The 18,905-nt window shown below is 43.8% G+C and overlaps 1 protein-coding gene across 3 annotated transcripts in view; it reads left to right on the forward strand.

The window, feature by feature from the left end:
* Positions 1-5,110: 5,110 nt before the first annotated feature.
* HECA (HECA ribonucleoprotein granule regulator) overlaps positions 5,111-18,905 on the forward strand; it is a 50,690-nt gene continuing 36,895 nt past the window's right edge. For 2 of the 3 annotated variants that reach the window (XM_086707982.1, XM_086707983.1), the window contains exon 1: positions 5,111-5,699. In XM_086707982.1, the coding sequence (XP_086564108.1) occupies positions 5,429-5,699 (271 nt within the window). In that variant the 5' untranslated portion in view covers positions 5,111-5,428. The remainder of the gene's footprint in view (positions 5,700-18,905) is intronic. The other variant, XM_086707984.1, reaches the window with a different exon arrangement.

Below are 18,905 nucleotides of genomic sequence, written 5' to 3' on the forward strand. Positions count from 1 at the left end.
ATTTTTAAAGTTTGTTTATTTTTAGTAATGTCTATACCCAACGTGGGGCTCGAACTCAACCCCCTGAGATCAAGAGTTGCACACTCTTCTAACTGAGCCAGCAGGTTGCCCCTGATTTCAAGCCCTTTTAAAAGACTAATCTTCCGGGCGCCTGGGTGGCGCAGTCGGTTAAGCGTCCGACTTCAGCCAGGTCACGATCTCGCGGTCCGTGAGTTCGAGCCCCGCGTCGGGCTCTGGGCTGATGGCTCAGAACCTGGAGACTGTTTCCGATTCTGTGTCTCCCTCTCTCTCTGCCCCTCCCCCGTTCATGCTCTGTCTCTCTCTGTCCCAAAAATAAATAAAACGTTGAAAAAAAAAAATTTATAAAAGACTAATCTTCATGTTTCCCTGTGAAGACTTCTTTGACAATTTAGCCTCCATTACCCCTCTACCTTCTGGGGATCTGAGGGCACCATTCCCCCTCCAAAATCAGAGGAAACAAAACAAAACAAAATGCAGCCTACCCATCTTTTAAAATTTTTTTTAATTTTCAGGTTAACGGTTGATTAATTTGTATTTGTTTCCTCTGTGTTGTTGTGTTGCCCACCCCTCCCCCAATAGAATTTCAGTTTTTGATTTTTTTTTAATATTTATTATTTTGGGAACAGCGCAAGCAAGGAGGTGTAGAGAGAAGGGAACAGAGGATCCGAAGCACTCTTTGTGCTGAATTCCGATGTGGGGCATGAACCCATGAACCGTGAGATCATGACCTGAGCGGAAGTCTGATGCTCAACCAACTGAACCACCCAGGTCTCGCAAGTTTGGTTTGTTTTTACATATGTATGGAACATGCAGTCAAAAACTCTTGTAATGGTAGCTTCATTGGAAGACGTAGAAAAGATAAAAGATATGATGCCTTCCTTTGCAGAATTTAATATATACTTGGAGGGAGAAAATGCTCTTCCTGAGGTGAGAAAACCATGGAAAGACAGCCCATACAAATCCAATACTTCGTGGTATGGTATAGTCAGTGGCTTCCAGATTTTTTGGCTTGCCACCGCAGTAAGAAATGGACTATACAACAAGACTCTGTGTGTGTGTGTGTAAACAAAATTTTACAAAGATAGTATGTATGTTTTACAAAACAATACTTAATATCTATATGCAATGCATTGATATTTTCTCTTCTGTTTCAGTTTTCAAAACATGCTGGTAGGAACCCTCTGAACTGATCTCATAGCGTGCAAAGAGACTATGAGCCACAGTTTGGAAGCCAGGTGGTGAGCGCACAGAGGTGTGAAGTAAACTAGTCTTGAATGGTAGGAGTCCAGGGATGTCTGTCCTGGGAAAGATTATGGATGTGTCTCTTGAAAGGAGAGTCCTATTTAGGTTATTGGGGTTCATGACAGTGTTGATGCTGAGTTGGAACAACAGTATGAGCAAAGAAGGCACCGAGGCTGTGGTAGGTAGCAAGTTCAGGGGGCACTGAGATAATTCTATTCTTTTATATGACTGCTTTTGTAGGTTATGGAAATAATGTAAAAGTCAAAATAAAGGCCTGGAAACAGATTATGAGAGTACACAGTTGAGAAAAATGTTAATATTGATAATTGGGAACAGTTTAATAGGAGAGCAGATCTATGGCATTTAATAATTCATGTCCTAATTTGCATGAGTATTGCATTTTGTTAAAAGTCTTGGTAATCACAACTATTACTATTCCTCAAAGTAAACCTCTGGGCATAGGAGAGGCTATTTCTAGAAAAAAACAAAACGAAAACAAAAACAAAAAACCCTGGTCCATAGAGATAATAGGCATTGCTCAAGGTATATTTACTTGAAATGACTTTAGCAGATCAGCCCAATTCTAGCCCAAAGGACTTAGTTGACCCCAAGAGTTCAGAAGACAGGCACACAGGTCAAGCAAAAACGCAAACAGAACAAGAACGCTGAAACAATGACCATTTATTCTGATCCAGTCCTGAAGATTAGCTTGTCCCTTTTCTCAAGGCTATCGATTGTTTACCTCTGATGACCTGGATTGTTGCTGTGTTTTATTCAATTTTGCAAAGATGTGGTTTGGAGTGGGTGATAAAGTTTGGGGGAAGGAAACCTTGGGTATAGGTATACTTTTTTTGAAAGTTTACTTCAGAACACATGGGTTGATCATAGAAATTAAACAGAAGCCAAGTGTGGATGTACAGAGCATAGAGGCTTCCATGGTTTCCTAGAACTCTTCACATTTTCTTCTGGAAGCATCTGAGGGGAGGGCTTTGGGTCACCCACCATCCATCTTTTGCTCTTTGGACAGGCTTTCTCCCTTTCTCTCTTCTTCAAAAATCATGTAAAAAGGGAAAGATAAAGGGCTAGGATTCCAAGGAAATCCCACATGTTGTTTGGAAGTAGGAAATGGAGTCCTTTACCGTTGTCTCTGCATCAAATTTGACTAAGGCTAAAAACAGATGAGCATGGTTAAGAATGGAAGAAGTGGCCCAGCTTCTCCTTCCTCCTTTTGAGTTTGTTTTAGTTTGAATGAGGAGGAGGTGGCTCACACAATGAATAAGAAAAGCAACTGGTTGGATGGCTGTGTGCTTTGAGTTAATTATGACATTTTTTGTGGGAAAACTTCCAATCCTTAAGTCTCATCTAGAGGTGGGAGGCAGCTGGAATGAACATCTGTCTGCAGGGTACAGGCATACTTACTCTGATCCAATATGGCATGACAGCAATGTGTTTATTCAAGAGAATAGTTATCTCCATTTTCCGGTATTCTAATATAAAATTTCTTCATTCTCAGGGCGCCTGGGTGGCTCAGTTGGTTGAGTGTCCGGCTTCGGCTCAGGTCATGATCTCGCGGTCCGTGAGTTTGAGCCCCGCGTGGGGCTCTGTGCTAACAGCTCAGAGCCTGGAGCCTGCTTCCGATTCTGTGTCTCTCTCTCTCTCTGCCCCTCCCATGCTCATGCTCTGTCTCTGTGTCTCAATAATAAATAAATGTTAAAAAAAAAATTAAAAGAAAAACTCTTCATTCTCACCACTCAAAAAAAAAGAAGAAAAAGAAAGAAAGGCCCAAGGCAAGGTGAGACGTCTCAGCCACCTCTAGTGAGGGATCTCAGTAATGAAATTAAGCTAAATCTGAATAGGCCACATTACCTCATTATCTTCATCCCCAGCTCCTCCATTCTCCCTGTGAAGTCTCTAATTACACACTGTCAGCATTTCCTCCAGTTTTCAGTATTGTTTGACTTCCCGGGGCCAAGTGGTGACCAAATCCTGCTTCATATACCTTCAAAGCATTTGTCCATTCATTTATTCATGCACTTCTCATATACTTACTCTATACCATGCACTGAACTAGGCAACAAGGATTCAGTGAGGCAGAAAGTAAGACACAGTTTCTGCCATCACATAGCTGGTAGTCCAGTGGGGGCCCGGGCCAGAGACAAGTAAACAGGCATCTTCAATACGTGTGTGCATGGAGTTTTGGTAGGGATGGTAACAGGGAGCACTTGGGGGCGAATCTCACTTTGGGCTGTCAGAGTAGACTTCCTAGAGAATGGATGGTTTAGGTTGAGACTTCAAGGTTCAGAAAAATGTAGCCAGAGAAAAGTGCATTACGCAACCTCCACTCAACAGATTTTCTTCACCACTTACTGTGGGTCAGGTTTTTTGCTAGACTCTGCCGAGTTAGCTAGAAAGATAGACTCAATCTCTGTTCCTCTAGTGCTTAGAAAATGTCAGGGTGGGGGAGAAATAGATGTGAAAATATAGGCACAAAATATTTATTTATCTAATGTAACTCTCCATATGTATTGGGGAATTAAAAGGTTCATCATTTTCCTACTGAAAAGTCCAACCAGCAATTACCCCTGAGTATCCAGTGCTCCTCCCTATAGCTCCAAGCTCTGCTATGGACTCTCCTATGAACCTGGGAGCTCCCAGTCAGAATCTCTCCATTAGGTGAGCCTGAGAGGGAGAGTTCTCTTCTCTGCACATCCCTGTCTGTCCCTTTATGCTTTATAACACAGCCACTGAGCCTTTACTGAAGAGCTGGGTTAATTAAAGTTTACACTAGAGGAGAGGAAAACTGTAAATTGTCAACTAAAATAGTTTTCTTCCATAGCTCATGGGGAAAATAACCTAATTTATACATTCAACAAATATATGCTAGCTGCTCCCTGAGGTGCCCAAGACGGATAAAACCTACTACCTGTGGAGCTTTCCCGAGAATGAGAAGGAGATAGCTAGGAAACAAGTAAACGTATACGTCGTCAACAAAATGAGAGATGGATGAGAAAAATTATCAGTGATACTTCTCACAGCTCCTCCCGGAAGGTAGGAGCTCTACTATAACATCCTGAAGGAAGGGTGTTTGATCTGGAACCTGAGATATGGGAAGGAGCTGGTCTGTGAAAAGGCAGAATAAAGTTGCAGAAAAGAGAAACCATGCAGAACTCTTCCCAGGGGTCTCCTGCTCTCAGGTCACTGCCTCTCTTCAGAGGCGTCACGTTTTAATCTTAGCCTGCTTCCAACGCAGCTATCTCTCTTCTGGGACAGCTCAGCCCACAGGGATTGGGTTTCCTCCCAAGCAGGTCCTGCCCAGTGGTCACAGGCAACATTTAGTTTTATCCCTGGATGGTGGGTCCTGTTTGTATGAATTACTTTCACCACTACACTGTGCCGGCTTCTCATTCAGGGACCCTGCTGTTCATCCCCATTGTCTGGGACCTCGATCCTATTTCTATAATTACTGACCCTAAAACTGTTCTTGAAGGGTAAGGTCTTTTGATGGATTATTAATCCAAAATCCTTTGTTTTCCCTTCTTCTAGTCACCCGCCTATTTTTCAGGACCATATTGTTCTAAGCCTCAATTACATGAAGGTCGGGAGGCCACCGAATAACTACGCCAGATGCCACCGGATTGGTGTAGGAGGTCACTTCAGGAAGGTGGCTTCGCGCACGGCCAATAGCTTCGCAGGCCCGCGGTGAGGGCGCCAGAATGACGTCACTCGAACGTGGCCGGCTCGCGCGGGGCGTGACGTCACGCGGGCGGGCCGGTCCGCCTTGAGGTCACCTGGTGGGCGCGGCCAGGCCGAATCCCCAGTGTCGTCACGGGCGGGGGCGGGGCCAGAGCGTGTCAGCGAAGCCGAATCAAAACAAGCCGGAGACCCGCCTTTTCCCTCCGGCTCGGGAGCGTCTAGCTCGGGTCCCGAGCCCGCCGCGCTCGCGCGGCTGCGAGCCTCGGGTGGCCGCGCGCCGGCTCCAGGAAGCCGGGGAGGGCGCGGCGGCCGGGATGGCGCGGCGCGGGCCGCGCGGCTAGACGGGCGCCGAAGGAGCCGCCGGCCCGCGCCCTCCATTCTCTTCCTCCCGGAGCCGGCGCCGCGCGGGCCGGGAGCGGCCGTGCGGCGGGGAGCCGCCTTCCTTGACGCCGGGCACCTGGACGCTCGCGAGATGCCCAACCCCAAAAACAGCAAAGGCGGCCGCAAAAACAAGCGCGCCAACAGCAGCGGGGACGAGCAGGAAAATGGAGCCGGGGCCCTGGCAGCGGCGGGCGCGGCGGGCGCGGCGGCCGGGGGGGGCCTGGCGGCGGCGGCCGGCTGTGGAGCGGTGGCGGCGGGCGCGGCGGGCACCGGGGGCGCGGCGGGCACCGGAGGCGCGGGGACTGGCGCCGCCAACGCCGCGGCCGCCTCGGGGGCTGCTGCCGCGGGCGACGCCAAGAACGGTAAGACGGGGCTGGCGGGGCGAACGCCAACTTCCTCCCCGACGGGGAAGGCGCGGTGGCGGGGCCCGGGGCGGCGCGGGCGGTGCGTGGACAATGCGAGAGTCAGGAAGTGCTCACCCCGCCCCTCCGCCCCGCGGCGGCTGTCCCTTCCCGGTCCCCACGCCCGGCGGCGACGACTGATCTGCGGCCCGTGCCCGGGGTCTGCGCCGCTCCCGGGCCGAGAACCAGGGGCCGCCTGCGCCTCCGACGCCGAGGGGGTGCCCCGGGGCTCGGCGGCGGCGGCGGCAGTGCTCCCCTCGGGCCCTGCGGGTTCTGGCGGAGCCGACTGTGTGCTGCGGCCCGTTGGGGGAGCGGCGGGTTGGGGGGTGGGGGGAAGGAAAGAGCTGCCCAAGTTGAAAAGAATGATCCGCTTGGAAACTTAGGCACCAGTTCATTCTCCCCTGTGCCCCCCTCACCCACCCGCCTTTTCCCTGCGTGGGGAAGAGCCTCAAATCCCAACAAATCGAGGCTTGCTGCGGCGACTGCCACAGGTGAAGAGGCCCCGAGACATTTTTACTATAGGGCGTATGTGTGTGCGTGCTTGTGCGCGCGCGCGCTCTTTAATTCTCTTACTCGCTTGAGGAAGGAAGAGAATCTGAACTTGACTTCCGTTCTCAGACCGGAGTTAAAAAAAAAAAAAAAAAATCATCGTCTGTATGATTCTGTTTCACAGTTTTAGAAGGAAGCCTGCTAATCTTAGGCAGTACCTTAATGCACCTTTTGAAGGGCACTTAGGGAATACTGAAGATGTGACAGATTGACGTTGTCACTAGAGAGACACGATTTTTGTTATCGGGTGCCGGCCAAACACTTTTTTCTTACTTGGACAGTTCTTTGAATTCCTCTGGTCAAGCAGTTTTTCAGGGAAGGGAATAGAGGTATATTTTAACGAAGGGATATTAGGAGCTTTATTTCTGACTTTTAACTTGTAGCTTTTCAGCTTTTGAAGCCATTCTTCATGCAGATCAGTCACTTTTTTTAAAGAGGCACCTGGACTCAGAAGAGCCCCACAGTGCTCTGAACGTAGGAGATTGAAGTGTAGCCAATTAAGAACAGAACCATAGGCCCCATTGGCTGTATCTCCGCAATAGTGATGTAGGAAAGTTTTCTTTTTTTCCAGGAACAGACAGCCTAGTTTTGAATGTTTGATAATACAATTTTTGGCCAGACTGTCTTCTCCATCCATGTTCTTTTGTTTTCCTAGCTCTGAACTTCATTTTGGTATTGATGTGGCATAGGGGAAGGAAGACAGACTGGTGGTTTAGCCTTTTAGAGCTCTGTCTTCTTGGGAAGGTCAGTCTTTCTGACACTTGATTTCCTCGCCTGTAAAATTGAAAAAAATAATTGTATATATTCCATTGCTCCCCCCCCCCCCCCCCCCCAATAGAGTTATTCTGAGGCTCAGAGTGTTACTTTCTTCTCCGGTTTGCAGTTCTTGTTTTAAAGGCTTGTTAAGCTTTTAACATGCTTAGTAAAGTTTTTTAAGAAAAGTGATCAATGAGTGATGATAGCTATCATTCATTCCTTCAAAAAATATTAAACAGTGTTACAAGTACTGTGGTAAGTATGAAAGGGTACAGTGGTAATCAAGAGAGGACATCCTAGTCCTCATGGAGCTCGCATTCCAGTTCTGGTGTACCTTTTTATTTTTTGTCTGTATGAAGCTTCACGATGGCTGTTTACTTATTATTTTTTTTTTAAATTTTATTGTTTTTTAATTTACATCCAAATTAGTTAGCATATAGTGCAACAGTGATTTCAGGAGTAGATTCCTCAGTGCCCCTTACCCATTTAGCCCATCTCCCCTCCCACAACCCCTCCAGTAATCCTCTGTTTGTTCTCCATATTTCAGAGTGTTTTATGTTTTGTCCCCCTCCCTGATTTTATATTATTTTTGCTTCCCTTCCCTTATGCTCATCTGTTTTGTCTCTGACAGTTCTCATATGAGTGAAGTCATATGATATTTGTCTTTCTCTGACTAATTTCACTTAGCATAATTCCCTCCAGTTCCATTGACATAGTTGCAAATAGCAAGATTTCATTCTTTTTGATAGCCGAGTAATACTCCATTGTATATATATACACCACATCTTCTTTATCCATTCATCCATTGATGGACATTTGGGCTCTTTCCATACTTTGGCTATTGTTGATAGTGCTGCTATAAACATGGGGGTGCATGTGTCCCTTCGAAATAGCACACCTGTATCCCTTGGATAAATACCTAGTAGTGCATTTGCTGGGTCGTAGGGTGGTTCCATTTTTAGTTTTTTGAGGAACCTGCATACTGTTTTCCAGAGTGGCTGCACCAGCTTGCATTCCCAGCTGTTTATCTTTTTCTCCAAAAGATTAAACCACTTTACAGCCGTGCGAGGAAATACTTTTTCTTAGGCTGGTGATACCTCCTCCTCTGTAAACTTTAAGCTGGTTATGGTGTCACTATTATTACTCTCCTCTGCAGTGTCAAACTCAGGTATATTTAGCAGTTCTGTGTCTATCTGTGTGGAACTGTGTATTTCTGATTTGGAACTTGTTTTATGAGGTGAATGGAGAAAAAGGTAAGAACTGGGCCAAACATTGCCATTGTCAGGGTTAGAGAAGATACAGACTTTGATCAGTAAGCTGTATTTTAGGATTCCATATTTGGTTGTGCCATGGTGTGAAGTCTCTGTGATCCATTTTAATTTGAAGAACTTGTCACTGCAGTTGGTAACTGAACATGGGTGCTAAGGCCTCTTGTGTGCAAAATTGATAAATAAGGAAATTACAAATATGCGTGTGTGTGTGTGTGTTTGCCATTTAAAGCTATGCTTTCTAATGTTGGGGTAGAAGTGGCATTTTTGAGTTTTAAAGGAAGGGGCAACAGATATGCAAACTCTCAAGAATCAGCTGCTAAGGCCCAATTATTTTTGAATTTTAGAATGACATTGATTGCACTATTATAGTATTTCTAAGTATATTTTGATTTTTTTAACTTGTGACATTAGATTTTGCAGTTATGAATATTACAAATTAAGTGATTATTTTGAGGATGTGCTGAATCTGAATTCTCTTAAACTTTTAAACAGTTTGTTCTCATTGCTCAAGTCAGTTGTGATCTACAAATGCAAACGCAAATTTAATGAAGTTAACAGTAGTTGTCGTTTGTACTTGTTTGGAGTTGATAGAATTGTTTTGTGTCTTGTGATTCTTGGGCAGGATGGCCACCGGGGCATGGTAATATTAGTTCTTAGTTGTTCACTCTTTGTCAGTACGTGTAAATAGCTGCTTAATGTATAAAAGAAGACTGTCAGGGAAAGCTCGGGAAGCTATGGAATGGTTATAGGGGAAGAAGTTGCACTGGGTGCAGTTGTGCGTCTTGGGTAAGATGAGTATTAATTGTAAAGACTTCGTACCCCTCATAAGTTAATTAGTGCATTTCTAGATACTGGCTTAGGAAGCTTCTTGCAGGAATTGGAGTAAAAGATGAAGTGCTATGGTCCTCCTACATAGTAAACATCGGTGTACATATTGTAGCGTTTGATTGTAGGTGGACTAGGTTTGCCAATCATTATTTTTAGGGTCTAGGAATCATGCGGTAGATTATTACGATGTAGTTTCATTTTGGAATTCTGGTTCCATTAGGCCACTGCTTTTTTGCTGAGGGCCTAAAATATATGGACCATTGATCATAGTATGTAGTTTTCAATGGGCCTGGATCCCAAGTCCTTTTATTAATTCCTGTTTTATGTATGACCATGGGTCACCACGCCACTCATTCCTGACTGCCGCCCGAACCTCTGGGTAGCTGAATCTGCCTTAATCCATTCCATTCAGCAACACTTACAGTATAAGTATACGAGAGTTTGTTTACATATTGATTGGCTGTGCATTTGGAAGGCATAGATATAATCTTGGGCAAGTCATTTGACGTCTCCGAGACTCAGTTTCTGCATATTTAAAATGGGATTGTAGTACCTACCCATACATAATACCGCAAGATCACATATATTACATACATATAACTTACATACTGTATAAGTATGTATACGCACAGTGCTTGACTTATAATGCGAGCTTACTAAGTGTTAGTTATTTGCCTTAGATTCTGGAAACAGTCTTTGAAACAGATTTTATGTGTAGGAGTTTTACTGGGAATGCTCTAGCTGGGCAGCGAGGGAAGCAGGATTGAGTAAAGCAAGGAGTTGAACTGCCCTGCAGTTACAACAGGGAACTCTGGAGCTGAGATGCCCTGCAGAGTTATCTTACCTTGAGGCACGGGGGCAGGGCCTTTAAACTCCGCTTCCTCCACTGACTGGTCTTTAGGACTTGGACTGTCTCCTGAAAGAGACAGTATGACCTGGGGAGTGGCATCTATCTCCTGGCTGGAGAGCCTCTCTGGAGAGGCACTCAGCTGAGAGCCTTCTGCTCTGAGTGACAAGTGACGAAGAGCCCTTTTTATTCCTCTAGCATTACCTGTTTCTTCCCATACACCACTAGTGCTATCCACGTAAAACACAGGCGTGGGATAAATAGTTCTCACTACCCTTTACGGATCAGGCCGGGAATTCACTACCCGTGTAACAGGGTTTTGGCGGGAAATGTGCCCTGAATTTCATACATCTTTACAAGTGGGTTTTTGGAACTCTACCTGTTCCCTATAAACAAGATTTGTGTTTTTCTGCATACTTAGGTCAGTGAACACATTTTGTATAACTTCAGGCTTGTAGTTTATTATAAGTAGTTTCTCTTTTTAGGTGTTTATTTGAATTTTTACTATATTTAAATTGTATTCATCAGAAGAAAAATGAAGAGTGTTTGCCTGCTGTTTCTTTTCTTTTCTTTTCTTTTCTTTTCTTTTCTTTTCTTTTCTTTTCTTTTCTTTTCTTTTTTTAAATGTTTATTTATTTTTGAGACAGAGAGAGAGCATGAACAGGGGAGGGGCAGAGAGAGAGGGAGACACAGAATCTGAAACAGGCTCCAGGCTCTGAGCTGTCAGCACAGAGCCCGACGCGGGGCTCGAGCTCGCAAACTGTGAGATCATGACCTGAGCCGAAGTCAGACGCTTAACCGACCGAGCCATCCAAGCGCCCCCTGTTTATTTTCAAATCAAGAAATATTTATTGCAGACCTAAGGTATGTAGGGTACGATTATCATCTTGGAAGACATTTTCTTATTTAGAAGTTAATTTTGTCAGGTGTTTAAAAACACCTGCTACTTGGGGCACCCGGGTGGCTCAGTCAGTTAAGGGTTTGACTTTGGCTCACGTCGTGATCTCACAGTTCATGAGTTTGAGCCCTGCGTCGGATTCTGTGCTGACAGCTCAGAGCCTGGTGCCTGCCTCCGATTCTGTGTCTCCCTCTGTCTTTGCCCCTTCCCCCCTTGTGCACATGCTCTGTCTCTCAAAAGCGAATAAAAATGAAAAAAAATCTGCTACTTTTGGATCTTGTCTTTTGAGATCCACCTTTGTAATGGGGATTGATAGAAAATATTGCCTCATCCATCAAAGATTCATCTTGTGCACTTTGTGTATTATAGTAAGAACTTAAAAAAAATTTTTTTTTAATGTTTACTTATTTTTGAGAGAGAGAAAGAAAGAGAGACAGGGTGTGAGCAAGGGAGGGAGGGCAGAGAGAGGAAGACACAGATTCTGAAGCAGGCTCCAGGCTCTGAGCTGTCAGCACAGAGCCCAATGCAGGGCTCGAACTCACAGAACTCACAAACCGTGAGATCATGACCTGAGGTGAAGTCTGACGCTTAATGACTGAGCCACCCCAGGCACCGCGAGTCCTGTGATCAGTTAATGGAGGTTTTGGGTACCATCTTTTCTTTATTTACTTCTGAAAGGACCTGAGCTTGAATTCTAAAAACTGAACCTTCAATGTCATCCAAGTCCAAGAATATGTATCATGTAATCCAAGTCCAAGAATATGTATCATTCTGTAAAGAATTGAAAACAGGAGATAAAACTGGGAAGTCTCTTGCAGCTTAATCCTCTGAATTTACTCCACGCTTATCTATGAACAATTTAAAAAACTTGAAGGCATCAAAAGGAAAACTCTAGGGGAAAAAAAAAATCTGATTGATTTTGCTCACGAGCTCTTTGGCATTTTTAAGGGATAGATTTAATTAAAAATATTTTGCTATTTCGTTATTTTATCAGTAATAAAATGGCCACTGTGGAAAGAGAATAAAATGGCCACTGCGGATGGGGTGCCTGGGTGGCTCAGTTGGTTAAGTGTCTGACTTTTGGTATTGGCTCAGGTGATCTCATGGTTCAGTTCGTGGGATTGAGCCCTGCATTGGGCTTAGTGTGGACAGAATGGAGCCTGCTTGGGATTCTCTCTCTCTCCTTCTTCCTGCCCCTCCCTTACCTGCTCAATCTTTCTTTCTCTCTCTCTCCCTCAAATAAATAAACTTAAAAAAAATAAAGATGGGCGAAGTTCTTTGACTTTCTATTCAAACACATAATCTTACCACTTAGATCACCATTGTACTTGTATGCTTTTAATATTTTCTCTTATAGATTTTCAAAAGTACATGTATAATTTTTTAAAAAAGAGGATAATCTGTTTTGTAACCAGCTTTTTACAGAGGCAGTATTTTGTGGAAATTTAGCAGAGTAGTAAATACACAGGTTCATCACCATTTTAATGTTTCAGTGACTGTATAATATGCCATCATGTGTCCGTACCTTGGATAATTTGATCATTCTACTATTGTTTGACCTTTAGGTTTTTATTTATACATCTGTGGGTGTTATCCAGTTACTTAGGATACATTCTTCCCTGTGGACTTACTGTGTCAAATGATATGCTTTTTAAAAAAATATTTACATTAATGTATGCTGACAGATTGTCCTATAGAAAAGTTGTGGGAATTTGACCCTGCTCTGGTCAGAGTGCCCTTCCCCCACAGCCTCACCGTCCTGAGTTCTTGTGGTTTTAATGGCATGCTGGAGAATTGCTGCCTAATTCTCAGCAGTAAGAGGGCCCCAGTAGGATCAAGAGCCTGGAGCAGATGCTGTCACACTTAAGGGGACTTTCCAAGGCTGCATATGTTTTGGTTGGGGACTTCTGTGCTCTTTAGTGATTTGGTGGCTAACAAGGATTCAACAAGATACCTAATAATGGTGAATGATATTTGAGCAGTTGGTAATAGTGAAGATGAAGGCATAGGCTTTTGAAATTCTGTCTGCATCATTTATTCTAATTTTAAGAAATAAGGCCTAGAATTTCATTCATTCATTCATTCATTCATTCACAGTTTATTTATTTTGAGAGAGAGAGAGCATGGGAGGGGCAGAGAGAGAGAGGGAGAGAGAATCCCAAGCAGCCTCTGTACCACCAGCACGGAGCCTGGTTGCGGGGGCGGCCTGGGGCTCAAACTCACAAACCGTGAGATCGTGACCTTAGCCGAAATCAAGAGTCAGATGTGTAACCCACTGAGCCACCCAGGTGCCCCAGGCCTAGAATTTTTAAAATTTTAGTCAAAAAGCATGTGGTCTGAACAGACCTGGGTGCAAGTGTAGGTGGTCCAGTTTACCAGCTAAGTGACTTTGCGATCTAACCTTTTTCAGACTCCCATTTTCCTTTTTCCATTTTCCACAACCTTTTGGAGTGTTTATAAAGATTAAGAAAAACAGTGAATTAAAGATCTTGGCTCAGAGCCTGGCTGATATGGGTACTGGCAGTAATAGCGTTATATATTTTGTGATTTGTTCAACTTTATTCAGTTAGAAAGCTTTTTAAACTATTATGCATTGAGGGGCACCTGGGTGGCTCAGTCGGTTGAGCATCTGACTCTTGATTTCAGCTCGGGTCATGATCCCAGGATCCAGCCCCTCTGTTGGGCTCTGTGCTGAGCGTGGAGCCTGCTTAAGATTCTCTCTCTGTCTCTGTCCCTTTCTCTCTGCCACTCTCCCCTGCTTATGCGCTGTCTCTCTAAGAAAAAAAGAAAACAAAACTATTATGCATTGAGAACAGACACTGAGAGACAATAAGATGGTGGTGAAGTATCTGTGAATGTTAATATAGCAAAAGACTTGTATGATACAGGTTTTTATTCAAGTACTGATTTGATTATAAATGATATTTTCTTCCCTCATCTTCTCTCTCTGATTATATAATTTACGTGGAAAAATCAGGTGATTTAGCAAAACAGGAAAAAAATGTAACAAGCAAGATGTGAATATGGTTACATCTTCCTTTCTTCATTTATTTATTTGTCTCATGTATTGAGTACTATTTGTCAGGCACTGTGTTAGGCTCTGGGATTACAAGGACAATGTGAGGCCCTGGGATTGCAAGGACAAAAGAATTGTGCCCAAAGGGTTTATGGTCTGTTTGGGAGCCTTTATAGAAACAAGTGCAAGTTGGTTATTACATGGACTACACAAGGGCAACTGTGAAATAGAGAGCTGGAGCTTCTGAGGTGGTAAAAATGTGGATTAAGGATGCGGATTGTATTTGAAGATACAGAGAAGTGAAATGAACATGTGTGGGGTTTAAGAGTAGCTGAAAGGAGGTAAGGAGCTCAGGGTGTCCTTTGGGGATTAGCCAGGGCTTAATGTTACTGACATATTAATATTAATGTCTCCTCTCTCCAGGCCACAACTAGAAGGTTCATTAGTTGGTGTGTTCATTTGTTTGCTCGTTGGTTGTTTTGTTCATCTGTGCACTCGGCCATTTCCTCAACATTTATTATGTGCCTGTTGTCTCTTCTATGACTGGAAGTTTAATGTTGAATTGTAGTTGAAGACATCAGATTCTACATCCCTACAGGCTAATGGTGAAGCTGGGACAGAGACCTGTAAACACTAGGAGCGTGATAATGTGCTGTGGATGCCCAGTGGAGAAAATGATTTTATTTCCCGGAGGAGGGGACATTTGAACCCAAGTCTTGGAGGAAGAGAAGCATGTAGTTCTGAAAGCAGAGGAAAGCTGTTTCAAGCAGAGGGAGATGGGAAAGATTGCTGCCAGGAGTTTGTGACTGGTTTGAGGTGCGGTAGTAGGACAGGAAGCTGGAAAGGGAATGGGGCCAGATGGTTAAATCTGGATGTTTTGTAGCCAGTGGAGGACCATCCCTGAGGTTTGTAAGTAGGCGCATGGTCAGTTGAACCCGCACAAGGGAGTAGCTTGGTTTGTCATCGTAGGTTGTTGACAGGCTTGTAAAGTTGTGTTATAGCTGGGTGGGAGAGACGCTGGTCCTTCCTTGTCTTATGGAGTCGAAGAATGAATCTCATACAGCAGAGAGCGAGCACGGTGATAGAGTTTATTGAGCAAAAGTACAAAGTTCTCAGAGAGTGAGAGGGAGTGAGAGGAGTCCCAACTGGGTTTCCGCCAAAGATTTTTGTCTCCGACTTTTTATTGGGACCTTATCAGGAACTGGATAACAGTTTGTGAGAATCTATTCACGGCACCTAGCATGGGCAGGTCTGGAATGTGTTTGTCCTTTCTTTACCCCCAACCCACCTGCAGCTATATAGCCTCCCACTTGAATCTGTGGAAGGGGCGGGAGTGGGGGGGATGCTGGTGGCCACTCTGAGGAGTAGGAGGGCCCAGGAGGGCCCAGGGCCTCTACAGGGAGTCTTGAAGCATGTGGTCACGGCTCCCTTATCTATCCCTGTCTACTACTAAACCTATCCCTATTCAGTTGTAATTTCAGCAGAATGCTATTTTAGCAACTTTTCTTATTTAAACATTTTTTAAATGTTTATTTATTTTTGAGAGAGAGAGAATCCCAAGCAGGCTCCACATGGTCAGCACAGAGCCCTACGTGGGGCTTGAACCCACGAACCATGAGCTCATGACCTGAGCCGAATTCAAGAGTTGGACACTCGACCAACTGAATCACCCGGACACCCCAGCAATTTTTCTTTTGATATGGCTAGTCAAGGATTGTTGGCCCAACTTGCCATGGACCCTTGATTGTGGCTTTTTAGTAAAGCAGTGGGCACACGGGTGATGGTGTTATGGTACCCAAGGCTGCTGTGTGGAGAGTCTTCATTGTGGGCACCAGCATCCAGGTGCTTTCTGAGCCATGCAAGGTTAGCTAATTGAGGTTAATTTAAGAGAAACAACTGACTGCCAAGGGAGTGGTTGTGGCCATCGGAGCAGAAAGGGTATTTCCCTGCAGGGAGAGTTGTCTGTTTTTCATACCTTGGTAAAAAGTGTGTATCTCAGAGCCAGGTTAGACTAATTTTCTTGGTTTGTCATTTTATTTTTATCATTATTGGATCAGTTTTAAAACAACCTCTGGTTGTGGTTGGCTTTCATTGTTTTGTACAAAGTAACCCTGCGTGTGTGTGTGTGTACGTACGTGTGTGTGTACGTGTGTGTACGTGTATGTGTGCGGGTGCCTTAATTCTGTATATTTCAGAAAGCTTCCAGTTCTCAGTGGTTGGTGAGATAGCAACTTGCTTTATTTAATCAACAGGATGTTTTAGTTTGATTGTACTGGAGAGGTTTTTATCAAATGGCAAAGAGTAGTTTTTTTTTCTTTTTTTTTTAAGAGTAGTGTTTCTAATGCTCAATTATATGTTCTGATTTGTCAGAAGTAGAAAAGGGAAACTTTATTTCTGCCAAATTATACTTACAAGAATAATACTTGAAAACAATCTAAGAGTTAGAAACAAAGATTACTAGGAAGTTTAAAGAAAAGCGAGAAAACAGGAAGACTTAAAGAGGAAGTGTTAAATGTTAATTATATAATTGCTTTTGACTGCAATTAATAAGAAAGCATGATTCTCATGCACTTATAGGATGTATTTTGTAGATTTATTTATTTAAAAAAAATTTTTTTTAACGTTTATTTATTTTTGAGACAGAGAGAGACAGAGCATGAATGGGGGAGGGTCAGAGAGAGGGAGACACAGAATCTGAAACAGGCTCCAGGCTCTGAGCTGTCAGCACAGAGCCTGACACGGGACTTGAACTCATGGACCGCGAGATCATGACCTGAGCTGAAGTCGGCCGCTTAACCGACTGAGCCACCCAGGTGCCCCTGTATTTTGTAGATTTAAATTGTCAGTAGGAAAAGCATTTTCTCCATCTTAGGTGTAATAATTGGGGCCTGCAAATTAAGATGACAAAAGATACATAAACAAGAGAAAAGGCAGATTTAATCACAGGAAAATATGCCACTGAAAATTGGGGGTTAGAATTTGTGGCTTATATACCATCTTCATTGGTGAAGGGGAGGGGAGAAGGACATTCATGGGAAAACAAATGAGAGAAGGGAAGAGAAAAAGAGCACCTATAGAAAAACAAATAACTTTCTGGAAAGATAAATGGGCCCTTAGAGACTAGATGGGCGATGTGATAGTTTTGTGACAATGTCTGCTTAGGTGTGGTGTGGAGACATCTCTCTGGTGATAAGAGTCAGTCTTCCCTGATTGCTCCTAGGGAGGGGACATAAGTCGATTGAGTTCTTTGAGAGGCTCTGCTTTTAGGCAGATAAGAGATTTCAGGAACTCAGATGCTTGCAGCTGAAAGCAGTTTTTAGGCCACAGTGGCACATTCTGGATCTCTTCAAAATATTTTGCAGTTCAGATCACATTACCCCCCCGTAATAGCAATTGTAGGTAGTCTGATAGCGAAAGACAGTGTCATAATTCAGGGTTTCTATGTTTTATTTTGTTAGAAATTTATTAGAAATAGATGGTATTAAGGCATATGCCTTTATAAAACTGATAAAAAGGATAAGTTGAGGTAAAGGTTAGCAGGGTATCAAATTGTTCATAGTAAGGGAGCTGTTTGCCAAACTTAAAATGTATATTTTTCCCTAGAGATGAGTATAAGTTTGATACTTCAGATCACGTCCTTTCAAGTTATAAAAGTACCTCAGGCGAGTCTTTTGACGCTAATACTGAAACTGAATCACAAACTCTATTTTAGATTTCTAAATGAGCACTCTTAAATGTGATCATTTCAGTATAATATTTAGTGGAACTCTATTATGTTACAACTTCTTATTAAAGTGACACATTATTTGTTACACATGCCTGACAAAGCTCAGGGTCTGGGTAGAAATGCAGACTGGGGAATGTACAGAATCAAGTTCTGACTATTTTTGATTGGCAGCATGTGCAGTTGGTAATCTGAGAGGCTGAGCCTAAGATGGTTTGAGATGGTTGTTACTAAACAGGCCCAGTGCTGCTGCCAGAAGCCACGGAGGGAGGCTGGTGTTGGGAAACGGGAAGTGTCTTTTGTGGGAGAGACAGAAATGCATGCATCTAATGTACGGGGCACCTCCAAGAACTATTCCAAATGGTTTCCAACCCCTCGGATCTCTTTTTATCGGGCAGTGCTTACGTATTGCAGTACTGTTAGCTCTGTAATGATACAGTTCCACTATATAAGGCATTTAGTTGTAGATGTGCAGGTGATGTCTTGCAGTACAGAGCAAGTTAGGTGAGATTCCTTGGGTGGTAGGTGTGTTGGGGCTGCAGAACCCATAAAATCCACAGAAAGGAGAAGCAGCCGCTTCTAGGTATAGGAACAACGATGACACCACAACTGCCCTTTATTGAGTGCTTTCTAGGAGCCAGGCTCAACACCCAGCAGTCACGAGTCTGCTTTTGAGGATGAGGACACTAAGCTCCAGAGATGGCCTCTTTCCCTTTCTGCCGAAAAGGCGTGTTTGGGTTAGAGAGATGTGCCTGACCCCAGTGCCACAGTGTGATCCTATGTGATATTGGACGCACGTACATGTGCATAAATAGTGAACAAGTTTTTAAGTAGAGGACTTAAACTCAGTATAAAAACATCAAGGAAGCAATAGGGCTGTTTATATTACTTTTAAAATGCCTTATGCTTATCATTTGGGTACTTGAACTGAAATTAACTCTGTGAAACAAAGCACTTGACCAAGGAAGCACTTAGCTCATACATTTTCCATTCATGGGGATCTGATTCCTTCTCATTATGACAGAAGGATTTCCTGGTGTTGGAATTGTGGAGGTTGTGAACACTTGAACTCACACTTCCTGTTCTCAGTGGATCACAGCTCATAACTAGGATGTGATTATCTTTAGGCTAAAGTCCTAAGATGTGGGATCACTGGTCACAAGGCATGTTTTGTTTTGTTTTGTTTTTAATTTTTTAATGTTTATTTATTTTTGAGAGAGAGGGAGAGAGCGTGAGCAGGGGAAGGGCAGAGAGAGGGAGACAAGGAATCGGAAGCAG

Source organism: Puma concolor, chromosome B2 (genome assembly GCF_028749965.1).
Source record: "Puma concolor isolate L17-30 chromosome B2, mPumCon1.1.hap2, whole genome shotgun sequence".
Classification (NCBI taxonomy): domain Eukaryota; kingdom Metazoa; phylum Chordata; class Mammalia; order Carnivora; family Felidae; genus Puma; species Puma concolor.